Source organism: Trachurus japonicus, chromosome 20 (genome assembly GCF_045865225.1).
Source record: "Trachurus japonicus isolate A0001 chromosome 20, Traja_1.0".
Lineage (NCBI taxonomy): Eukaryota > Metazoa > Chordata > Actinopteri > Carangiformes > Carangidae > Trachurus > Trachurus japonicus.
The window spans coordinates 24,115,249-24,128,436 of NC_140926.1; the positions used below are offsets into that span (position 1 = coordinate 24,115,249).

The following is a 13,188-nucleotide window of genomic DNA, read 5'->3' on the forward strand; positions in this document are numbered from 1 at the left end:
TAGCTGCTAGTAGAAAAGTCTACATTGATTTTCAATCAGCATTGATGTAAACACCTGAAGGAGCCCACGGTTTCATGCCTTATTCTGCTGTGGAATCTTTCAGACCACATAATGTAGGCAAACTGCCACCTGTCCACTACAGTAGTGTATGTAGCCCTTTACAACCAAAGGAAACCAAATCAAGTTAACACAATATATGATAAATTCATCCAAAAAGCATAAATGGTAGATACAAATACAAAAGGAAAATGTCTCTGCTCCTAAAACCAGAATAGATGGAGCCTTCTTTTTTTTTAAATGACCCCTAGTCAACCACTTACAAACTACAAGATGGTTTTCACAGCTCCTACTTCCTGGATTTAGGTGGACATACAGTATTTATTTCATCATGTCCACTATTGGATGAAGTGATTATCAGTGATCAGGCACACCTGATTAATCACTTCACCCAGTAGTAAAGGACAGGAAATAAAAATGCCCACCTAATTTCAGGAAGTTGTCGGTGCAAGCTATTTTTAGAACAGCGGAGCAGAGCCGCAAGCTGCTCAGAGCTACACTACGGAGGCTGATGGGATTTCTTGGTTTCCCTCATCAGACTCATCAAATACACAATCCAACAACTCCACAACGCTCTGGTGGACAAGTTGTGACCTGCACATTCACCACGCTATGAGATAAATTCATGCAAAACCGCTGATGCGCATTCCTGTCGGGGGCAGTTTTTTGGCAAGCAGTCATTTGCCTCGAAAACAATTCCGTCTTGTAACATTCCGTTATTATTTCATTGATTAATTTGCTGAGTTTGATGAGGGAAACCAAGAAATCCCATTAGCCTCCGTAGTGTAGCTCTGAGCAGCTCACGGCTCTGCTCCGCCATTCTAAAAATAGCTTGCGCCGACAAATAAAGGTAACAAACCTACTCCTAAAACTATAGGGATTATGGCAGTGGGCCAATTTGCTAAAATGTTGAACTATCCCTTTAAAAGGTGAACAACAGCAGCAGCAGCAGTAGTGTTTTGTACAGGTTCGAGTCAGGCTAGTGAAGACTGGTTAACACCAACATACTGTAAAGTGCATTACAGTAAACCAAGTAAGACAGTGAACTGGGAGCTCTAAAGCTCCAACACACAATCACTGTGTGTGTGTGTGTGTGTGTGTGTGTCTTTCTTTCTATCCAAACACACTAATTGGGCACTGGAAAGGAGTGATTCAGCTTTGATTATGGGGTTTACCTGTGTTTAAAAACAAAAAGCGTATGAAACTAGGCCTGTCTGAGTACAGGAGAGACGGCTGGTCAGATCGTCACCATGGCTGCGTGTTGCTCTGTGAGGGGGGGGGCAGTTCACAGGCTGATGTGGTCTGAGAGGAATTTGCTGACATGAGCTGCACCGCTGCCGGCGTTGAGACAGTAAAGAGGATCACTTAGATCAGTGACAGCGGCTGTGATGTGAAGGCCGTTGATCTCATCTCACTTCAGCGACGTGTTCTCAGCTGTGTCTGCGGCTGGTTTAAAGGCCCATTAGAGTTAACGGGCGGCGTCGGGGCTTCTCCTCAGCGGGAAGCGGCCCTGCTGGCACGATCGCCGCCCGATGGCAGCTGGGTAATGTGGACCGGCTGCACCGAGTCGCACAGGAACTGGGGGAAAGTGATTTAAGAGAGGAGCCGCGGTGGTTTGACTCATGTCAGGAACTGGCAGGCAAGGCATTCTGGGTCTGATCGCACCGGACCGGCTTCAGCGTCAGGCTCAGGCTATTACAGTCGACTCTGTGTTTATTGATAATGAGCAGTTTTATCAACATGAAACTTCAGTGTTGAATCAGTGGAGATTCATGTTTACACAGAGAACCGGTCGAGGCTGGATGTTTTATAGGGCTGCTGCACATTCTACACCATGGTGCATTCAAGGACACCTTGTTTTAGATCAGACAAACTGAAGTTAACACAGCAAATCAAGGCAGGAAACTAATGTGAAACCAGTTCTAGGTGGCTGTGGTGTTGTCGGTGTCCCCTTGTAGAGCGCCCTTTGGCAAGATGGTGAACCTCAGAGTACTGCCTGGTTGTTTGGAAAATGCTGTACATATGCAGACCATGTAGGCCCAACTTATATGTTCTAGTTTTCTGTTTTGGTTTGGGGTGTTTCTCTATTTGATATTTTATTTATTAGGTACTGATTTATTTATATTTTATGTGTTTTATTTCTTTCTCTTCTTCCTCCTGGATGGCTATGATTTAATTCACTGGTTTTGCAGCTTATCAGAGTCGGGATATTCGTTTGTAACTGAGTCACATTGACAGCCTTAAAGGGATAGTTCAACATCTTGGCAGATTGGCCCATTGCCATAATCCCTATAGTTTTAGGAGTAGGTTCATTACTGTTAATTGTCGGTGTAAGCTATTTTTAGAACGGCGGAGCAGAGCCGTGAGCTGCTCAGAGCTACACTACGGAGGCTAATGGGATTTCTTGGTTTCCCTCATCAAACTCATCAAATACACAATAATAAAATCAAGTGTTTCCATGTGAGTTTAAAAAATGATGGAACCAGTAAAATCCTCCAGACGCGTACATAAAATTATAGTTTAGAGTCTGTTATTCCAAAATTATAAAAAATGAATTATATTTATATATACAGTATATATATATATATACATACATATATATAAACAAGTTTTAAAAACTTTTCAAACTTTTGAGCCCACCTCTCTCTCGTAACCTCCCTCTCCGTTCTGTCTTTACTCTTCCTCCTTTTCATTTCTCTTTGTGTCCCCTCTCCCCCTCCTCCTCCTCTCTCTCTCCCTCTACTGCTGCTTTATCGCTCCCACATTCTTGTCCTCCCCTCCTCCTCCCATCCTTAAGGAAAAAAACTACATTACCCAGGAGGCCTCATTAAGCTGCAGCAGCTGGATGCAGCGGGCAGATTTACAGCCTGGTTTCATCCTGGGCAGGACGCTTCATAGATTCATGTCCTGATCCCCCGAAACTGTAATGAAAAAAAAAAAGTTGGTTAATGGACCAGAACCTGGATTTGGTGAAGTTATTGTGTTGGTCTCAGTTCCAGCAGGTTGGTCAGAGTGTGTGGATGTCAGCCACAACACGTCTGTGCATGCAGCAAAGTTCTTCAGAAGTCCATTCCAGACGTGTGGATTTTATTTCCATGCAAATCTTAATGTGTTTTGGTGTTTACTGGTATGTTTTTTTGTGGGATGTTTTGACGTTGAATGATAACTCCCTGAGATTAGATACCTTGGATCTTTCACTGTTAATTACGTTGATTGTGGCAGACAATGTAACCTGTGACTTTGTGCTGTTATATGGAATGTAAACTTGTCGCATGCACACACATCAGTGAGTTATCTCCCTCTTCCCTGCATTCCAGCACCACTTCGTACAGACGCCAGTTACTCATGTCTAGTGTTTAGATCCAAGGAAAAGTTTACATGAAACACATCTCATGACTGCTGCTCCAGCACTGTGGCTTTGTCCAAAATCACTCACTCAGTCCCCACTCACTATATACAGAGTTCTATATAGAGAACTAGATAGTGAGCTCATTGGTAAAATGAACAAAACACTTTCAGCACGACTACACCAAGCAGTTAATTACATCACCACTGTTGTACACTTAAAACGTTCCAGATCAATGTCGACCGTGATCATGACCACCATGTGCGACCACAATGCAATATAGTATATTGTGAGATACTATGAGTCCACTATATAGGGTATATTAAATCTTATATACATTTGGATAGCACAACAAAATGGCGTACTCACTATAGTCCACTAGATAGATTTCAGACACAGCCTGTAAGGGAGTAATGTAAATTTAAAGCAGAAGTAAGCGGAATGTTTGTGTTATCACTTCTATAGAGTGTTTGGTCTGAAACACGGGTCTGTCAGTCACTCTGCTTTGCTGTAAGCCCAGGAGAAAACTTTCCTTGTATCCTACAACCTTTATCCAATGAGGAGAGAGAACGGCATAAAGGGGCGGTCCTCTCTGTGTGTGCAGCCAAGGGATGCGAGTGAATGTGGTGACGTAGGGACGAGGGCGGGGACTGCTAACTCCATCGGCTGACAAGAAGTTAGCCAAAACCACCGGATCGCTTACTTCTGCTTTAAAGGAGACACATTTGCCCCTTTTCCATAAAATAGTCCCCAGGTGTCTTAAAGACATGACATGCTTTGGTCAAAATACTCCAAGGATCAAACATCCCATCACTCTTTTCATCCTCTCAAAACAGCCCTGTTCAGAACGGCTGGTTTCAGAGCCTGTCCCTTTAAATGCAACTGAACCACTGCTTGCCCCGCCCCTTCTACTGCTACCAATACACACAGGTAGGGGTGGTGTTATGCAAATTCAAAAACTAATATGTCAACCGAGGGAACAGTACAACCACGTGGATTTCAACCTAGGGAGTCTGCAAATTACAGATTTTTTCTGTTAAAGCAGATAACAGCGGCACGGCCGTTTCGGCTAATGCTGTGTTCAAGGCAGGCTTTTGAAACCGTAAGTTACAGCTTCAAGTCACAACTACGACTTGGTAGCGTTCCAGGTAACCCGTAGCTCGTGTTTTTACCGTCCTGTTGTCTGTGAAAGTTCCCTATAACGGCCACTCGTAACTTCCGACCCGTGAACTCGTACCAGATCGAACTGGTATGACTTCACAGGAAGGAAAAACACAAAGTACGAGTTTCCTTGAACGCACCATGAGTTAGCAGCCCCCGCCCTTGTCAGGCATCAATTGGTCCTCGTGCTACGTCACCACATTCACGCGCATCCCTTGGCTGCACACACAGCCCTTCATGCCGTTCTCTCCCCTCATTGGATAACACTTGTATCCCACAAGGAAAATTTTCTCCTCGGGTTACAGCAGAGCAGAGTGACGGAGAGACTCGTGTTTAGGCTGAAATACTTCATGTAAGTGATTGCTGACGGAAAATAGGACTATTTAGGACTTATATTAACAAAAACATTCCACTGATATCTGCTTTAATTCTCACATTTGGGAGGCTGGAAGACAAGACAAACACCCAAATACAGAGCCTACAAAAAGTGATATTTCCATAATACATCCCCTTTAAAGGGATAGTTCACTCAAAATTGAAATTTTCATTATCTACTCACCCTCATGTGGACTAAGGGCTGGGAGAAGTTTCAGAGTCCTCCGTGTCTTCTCTGAGTTACAGTGGGGCTCCGTGCAGCACTGCATGTCCATATGATGGTAGCGAACGGGGCTCACTTTTCTTCGTCCAAAAAGACACACCAAAAAAACATCCAAATACCTCCATACTGCTCGTCTGTAATGTCCCTCCTGTATTGAAGCCCCAACACGAGAAATTGTTCCGAGGGCTGGTAGAAGTTTCAGAGTCCTCCGTGGCTTCTCTGAGTTACAGGGGGTCTCGGCGTAGCAGTGCATGTCAATATAACGGTTGCAAATGGATACCACTTTTCTTCGTAACAAAAAGACACACCAAAATCATCCAAATACCTCCATGCTGCTCATATGTAATGTCCGTCTTGTATTGAAGCCCCGAAATGCGAAATTGTGTCGGCGTCAGTAATCGCACTGAACAATTTCTCATGTTGGGGCTTCAATACAAGAGGGACATTACAGACCAGCACTATGGAGGTATTTGGATGTTTTTTGGTGTGTCTTTTTGGACGAAGAAAAGTGAGCTCTGTTCGCTACCGTCATATGGCAATGCAGTGCTGCACGGAGCCCCGCTGTAACTCAGAGAAGGCACGGAGGACTCTGAAACTTCTCCCAGCCCTTAGTCGACATGAGGGTGAGTAGATAATGAGTGAAATTTCAATTTTGGGTGAACTATCCCTTTAACCAAATGGAAGCAGTGGGAATCGATCCTATATCTTCAGGTGATGCTTCAGCTGTTGCACCCTGTCTAATCAGATGAAGTGCACACTAATACTATTACTACTGACTCCACTGTGGTGCTCAGCTCTCATCACTCCACTCAGTTCTTCCACCTCCTGTATTTTACATCTCAGCGGTCAACTGCGCTCAGGGTTCAGAGCTGTGCAGACTCATCCCGTCTGTGGGCTGGTTATCGTTTAAAAAGCATTTATGCAAATGTTTTTTTGTTGATATGAAGTGACCACAGCCTGGGCTCTTTAGGAAATCAATCTGGTTGTTTAGTCAGAGCGGCAGACTCAACAAGCAGCTGGAATGTGGTTTTCCTGGAAGAGGAGACGCTGAAAGGCCGATGGTTTGATTCTCCTCGGCGTTTCCTCTTTGCTCAGAGAGAAACCAGCCCACTGGCACAGAGGCAATAACCTGTGTGTGTGTGTGTGTGTGTGTGTGTGTGTGTGTTTGTCTGTGTGTGCAGGTTATGGACAGACTGGTCCACAGTCACAGAGTCCTGGCTATGACTCCATCGCCTCTGCTGTGTCTGGGATGATGCACATCACAGGGCCCGAGGTCAGACTCCATTCTTTTCTTTGTTTAGCTGTTTACTACAGCGATCCATAAAGGACCAAGTACAGACAAGAACAACAACACAAACATGAACAGAAACGGAAACCAAATCCAGAAATGCAACAGATACAAAAACACATAACAGGTAGAAAACATGCAACAAGACTTAAAGGGGAATTTCCGTTTTTTACAATCTGGACCTTATTTCTAGCATAAAACATGATAATTTACTCACCCAGATAACTTTAGTGTCATTACAAGTCGTTTCGACGAAATTAGCTCCAGCCAAGAGTCGTGTATCTCCATATAAGTCTACAGGGCAGCGGAATGCAGCCTCTAAATAACACAATATTTGCAGAGAAACTCGTTAATTTCACCAATATTTAGTTATGATACGCTAGTGCTATTCCCCTCTGAGTCCGGGGTTAGCTGTTATCAACATCTGGGGTCTGTAGGTTGACCTACTAACCTCGAAGCCGAATGATTATTATCAGAATGACCCGCACAGCGGTCGGAGATGACATCATCCAGGTCAGAGGTCAGTAGGTCAACCTACACCCTGAATGTTGATAACAGATAACCCCGGACTCAGAGGGGAATAGCACTAGCATATCATAACAAAATATTAGTGAAATGAAGGAGTTTCTCTGCAGATAATGTGTTATTTAGAGGCTGCATTGCGCTGCCCTGTAGACTCCATTAACAGCTTGCATCGACAATTAAAGGTAATGAAACTACTCCTATGACTACATAGGGATTATGGCAAAAGGCGAATTTGCTAAAATGTTGAAATATCCCTTTAAGGACTTTAGTTAGACAGAGCTCAGGAGAGCATGGTACAGGTTATCTGTCTATTATAGAGCCGACAGATAGAGACATACACTCATACACTCACATACTGGGTTTAATTTTAGAGTCGGCAATTATTTTAATGTACAGGAGGCTGAGGAACACACACAGGCACAGAGAGAACATGGAACTCTGGACAAAGGCCCCAGGCTTACACAAACCGCTGTACATTCAGTACATAAACAACTTCCTGTTCACAATCCCACAACACAAGGTGCTGCATGTTCTATAAAGCGTGATGCGGTGTTGTCTGCTGGCAGGATGGTGAGCCGGTGCGTCCAGGTGTCGCCATGACGGACCTGGCCACGGGGCTCTATGCACACGGAGCCATCATGGCCGCCCTGCTGCAGCGGCACAAGACCGGGAGAGGGGTTCACATCGACTGCAACCTGCTGTCCTCACAGGTAACAGCTGAGTGTGTATGTGTGTGCGTGCGTGTGTGTGTGAGCAGCTAATGAGGATAATTGTTGAAATTTCACAAAAAAAAATCCCAAATCACATGTAATTGATCTGGGATCAGCTACAACAACTGTGTCACTCTTTGTCCTAAACCGTTACCTGGTCAGACTGTACTTAACAACATGAGAAATCATAATTAATGTTGCAGTATAATTATTGGACTGATAATTGTTGACAAAGATGATCAGCTCTGTTGTACGTGGAGCAGTAATGTGAGTTAATGATGTACAGCTGATTGAACAGCACGGATTTCAAGATTTCAAGATACTTTATTGTCATTGTACTTGTGTGTACAACGAAATTCAAAGTGCACAGTCGGATACGGACTCGTAAAAAAAGACAGGAGAATAAAATAAATAAATACTAAAACAATATACAATATACACATATTCTAAAACATAACACATCATGCACTCTCAACAGTACCAATATACCCTATACAGACACTGTACGGTACAGTAACCAGTACTACAGTACAGTACTAATACATTCGGATAATTGCACTTACAGTTGCACTTATCTATTTAATATGGTGCTTTGTACAGTGTGATTATGGCTGTAGTGCATTGTTCAGTGTGGTTATGTCTGTGGGGTAAAACGTGTGGTGAGTGTATTGATGGACCTGTATCTATCTTTTCTGTAAGTTCAAAGAGGTGTTGGGCAGGGTGGGAGGGGTCTTTTTTTAATTTATTTATTTTTTATTGGTGAAGTGATAGACAAGGTGATGTGAGGGACAAAAACGTTATAAGCACATATAACCACATAGACAAATATACAAACAATTGACATAAGTACAGACAACAACAGGAAAAGACATGCCACATTGATACATGAATGTAGTGTTAGGTGTATGTGTGTGTGTGTGTGTGTGCGTGTGCGTGGATGAGAGGTAAGTGGAGTGCTATTACTTGTATACAATATGGTATAGAATACGGTAATAGTGACAGTAATGATAATTAAAAAAATAAAATAAACAAATAATGATAATATTAGGGATAATGAATAGATAATAAGAGAAAGGAGCAATACATGTATATAATAATGAAATAAGACTGAAAATAAAAGGACAAAAACAAAAACCAAAAAAAAAAGAAAGAAAATTATAATTTGTAAAAGAGATGCATGTAATCATTTTCCTTTGTGTAGAATCATTTTCATGATAGTGATAAGTTGCAATGAGAGGTGAGGTCAGGTCGCGCCGCCGCGAGGAGGGCAAGCAGGGGCCCGGCCCGTCCTGCCCCGGAGCCCAGCCGGGAACCCCAGTAGGAGACCCACAGGGCAGCAGTGAGAGGATCTCCCATCTCACCTCCCCCTTCCCCTCCCCTTATTTTTCCTCTAGTCACCTTCCTCTCTCTTTCCCCTCTTTTCCCCCCATCTTTGATTTAAATTTGGGTGTAGGTTGGACCGCAGCGCAGCCAAACCCAGAGGTGGGTGCTGGTCCACTGCATATCTTCACTGAGCCTATCCCAGTCAAGGCAACTCCCAGGCCCTTGGGAGGGGGTCTGCCCACTAAGGGGAGGCTTTTTTTTTTTCTTTTTTTCTTTTTTCCCTTCTCTTCCCTGCCCCCCCCCCGATCGCGCCCTAATTTGTAATTTTCATTATATTTCTTAATTTATTTATATTTTGATAAAAGGGGGAAAGGTTGGGTTCCACCACTCTGCCCCAGCCGCCCCCAGCCGCCCCAACCAAGCTCCCGCCAAGCCCCAGGGGGGCCGGGTACGGAGCCCCCGCCCACCCCCCGACCGCTCAGCTCGGCCCCACCCCCCACCCCCCATTTTACTATACTTTATTAATCTGTTACTATCATGGCAATTGTTATAAATAATCATGTCATCCCCCTCTTTAGGAAAAAATAAATAAATAATAGTAGTGATTATAATAATAATAGCATTAATAATAATAATAATAATAATAATAATAAGATAAAAATTAAAAGTAAAAAAAAATATATATATATATATATATAGAATAACAGGATAATGATAACAGTAATAATTGGTTGGTTGAAAGTGAGTAAATGAGATAAGCTATGTGATGTGGGAGAGAGAAGAAGAACGAAAAGGGAAAAAGTACGTAAATAAATAAAAATCTACGTCTATTAAAAGTAAGTAAATTAGATAAACCACATGGTGAGAGAACGAAATAATAATATTAATAAAAAAAGATATATGTAAATAAATAATAAAGTATATATACTATATATATATACACACATCTATACATACATATACACGTATGAAAAAAAAAAAAAAAAAAAAAAGGAAAAAGTAATTTAGGGATGAAAAGAGGATTATATATATATACACATATATGTACTCACAATCAGAATCAAGATCCTAATATTCAGTCGTAGGTATATTTGTACACAGTCAACCAAGCGAGGTTAGTAATGATAATTATGAATGTAATCATGGTCATGGAGAAATACTGATAATAGTGATAAGAGAGGGATAAAGTAATTTAATTATTTAAAAAATAAAATAAATAAAAGGGAAGAAAATAGGAGTAAATGATGGAGTGTGTGTGTGTGTGTGTGTTTTTCTTTCTTTTTTCCTCCCTGTATATATTAAACTGATGTGTTTTACGGTGTTGGGAATGTGTGAGGGATTGGTGTAATTACCGGCCCAACAAGGAGAGGAATGGGGACCATCTTTCAGTGAAGACTGTTATTTTGTTGTTATTGTAAGCAGTGATTTTTTCCATAGCGATGTGTTCCAGAAGAAGGTTGATCCAATGGTTAGTGTTTATTGAGCTTTTTGATTTCCAATTTAGGAGGATTATTTTCTTAGCAACAGTTAAAGAGGTGAGCAAGCTATTCTTGTATTTATTTGGTATGGTGGTTAATGAGGTGTCTCCTAGTAAACATAGCTGTGGGGATGAAGGGATTCTGCAGTCTAGTATAGTGGAGAGGTTTTTTGTGACAGAGTTCCAGAAGGAGTGAATCGGTTGGTAAGGCCAGAGTGCGTGAAAGTAATTATCTGATGTTCCTATTGTACATTGTGAGCAAATATCTGTGGTTGCTAATCCCATTTTGTGCATTTTGTATTGTGTGATATGTGTTCGGTGGATGATTTTGTATTGAATTAACATAAGGTTTGTGTTTGATGTCATGGCAAATATGTTTTTATTTATGTCCATCCAAAATTCTGGTGAGGGAGAGATGTCCAAGTCTGCGTTCCAGTGGGCTATTGGGAGTGTTATTGAGTTATCTGAGGTGGGAGGGGTCTTTGATGATGTTACGTGACTTCTGCAGACAGCGAGAGGTAAAGATGGTATTCAGAGCAGGTAACTGGGAGTTGGTGATGTATTGTGCAGAGTTGATAATTCTCTGCAGAGCTTTTTTGTCTGCTGCAGAGCAGCTCCCGTACCAAGTCAAGATGCCATGGGTCACAATGCTTTCAATGGTGCGATGGATCCAACTAATGAGTGACATCATCTTGCTCTTTTGGGAGTGTGAGTGTGTGAGAATGATATAAAGGACACCATCTGCAATGCAGCTGAAATACACTGGTACTGGCTTGAGACTTGATGACACCAGTCGTCTCCATCCCTACGGCTTACCCCGAGGGAACCACCATAGATTCTTGTAAAAGGTTTGAAAGTTTGAGGCTCGATCCAAAAATGCTTTTACACAGCAAACAACCATGTTGTTTGATCTGAAACTGTTTAACACTACGAAAAACCCGAACCAAGGCATGATGATGTAGCTTGATCCAACGCTAGACTGTGAAGTCTAACACGCCATTTTTTAGGGGTGTCACGATTCTCCAAATCCTCGATTCGATTTGATTTTCGATTTTAGGGTCACGATTTGATTCGATTCTCGATTTTTTTTCTTTTTCTTACAGCACAGACGCCTATGCTATTTTCAGACTAGTCTAGTCTACGATCATTGGTTTTATTCATAAAATTTTGTACAGTAAATCTTATTTCAAAAGATGGGATACATATAAGTGATGCAATTTCCATAATGTATCACATTAGGCACTAATGGTCACATTTAAATAATTTCTTTACAATATAAAGGTAACATGCCCCCAAAAATCATGATCCTGGGGCCAAAATTGCCCCCAAGGTTTTGAAACAAATATATTTATATCTGTACATTATCATAATTTTATTTTCATTAATTTACCGTCGTGTCTCATTATTCTCCTGATGTCGGCTTAATGTAATGTAAATGAGATTGCGCTGATACGCGAGAGTCATGTGACAGCGGGGCAGAGCTGCAGCTGCTGTGCTGCGATGGACCTGATGATCAGGACCTGATCAGACTGGTGGTGGCCCACAGTCAATCAGTCCCAGATCCTCCACCGTGACCAGATCCCCCGAAAGCCCCCGCAAATAATACATCGACAAAAAGTGGCAAGTTGCACCTTTTCGTCGGCTTATTATTTGCGGGTTTTTTTTTTTTTTTTTAATCTTATAACGTCTCTGCAACATGCGGCTCTCAGTGCTTGTCGTGTTGTGTAGTTAGAGCTGTGTCTCCCTCCTGTTTTCCAGGTAGGAGGGGGACAGTAGCCCACCAGGACTGGCTGATAAAACGCTATAAATTGGGGATCGTCGATCCTCTCTTTGACTTCGATGCTCGAGATCGTGACGTAATTTCGATCAATTTCGATAAAAAATCGAAATCGTGAAACCCCTACCATTTTTTAAATCCTAGGTTAACCGGGTAATAATTCGTAACCAATGGGCTCTATGCACAGCTCCATACTTCCTGAACTTGATGCTGCTCCTTCATTTCCTGTCTTACATTATTGGACAAACTGATTAATCCAGGTGTGTGTGACCATTGTGACGACTCAGACACACCTGGATTAATCAGTTTATTAGCAGGTTGCCTTCTCGGGTACCCCGGTAACCGTGCACATGTCTACTGGAGAGCAGGTTTGTGGAGCTGATTTGCTGCATTTACATGCGGACAGATTTTGTTTTCAACTGGTGTTTAAAACGGAGGAGAGAAACATTCAGTTTTCAAAAGTACCTGGGTATGTGTGAACAAGGCCTCAGAAAAACAAAAAAAAATCCTTTTTAATTTACAGAAGGTTCCGGTATAATTCAGAGCCCAGAGCAGATTCCACCACACGATTAGAGTAACATGAGTAGGTAGCTGCAATCAGGAATGTGACTTAATGGGATCCATGAGGGCTGTGGATGACCTGCAAGTGCTGCTGGTTGTCTGGTACAGAGTGGGTACAACAGTCAGGGCCAACTAGCGCGAGGAGACACTGGTCAGCGTTTGAACAAAGGCAAACACGTACGGACTCTCTGAGCACCACCAGATGGGAAGTAGAAGAATCTGGTGACAAGTGAGAGACAAGTGTGTCAGGTAACGTGGCTGCACCACACCCCTGCTGAGAGCCCACTGACCCACTCCCCCACAACGAGGAGGAGACACAGAAGTAACAGACAGCAAACAACACAGAGAACAGTGTGGACCAAACC

At 42.5% G+C, this 13,188-nt stretch overlaps 1 protein-coding gene across 1 annotated transcript in view; it reads left to right on the top strand.

The window, feature by feature from the left end:
* Window positions 1-13,188, top strand: part of sugct (succinyl-CoA:glutarate-CoA transferase) — a 127,828-nt gene that overhangs the window by 4,075 nt on the left and 110,565 nt on the right. The window contains exons 7-8 of the mRNA XM_085763437.1: window positions 6,344-6,435; window positions 7,542-7,685. Coding sequence (XP_085619563.1) covers window positions 6,344-6,435; window positions 7,542-7,685 — 236 coding nt within the window. The remainder of the gene's footprint in view (window positions 1-6,343; window positions 6,436-7,541; window positions 7,686-13,188) is intronic.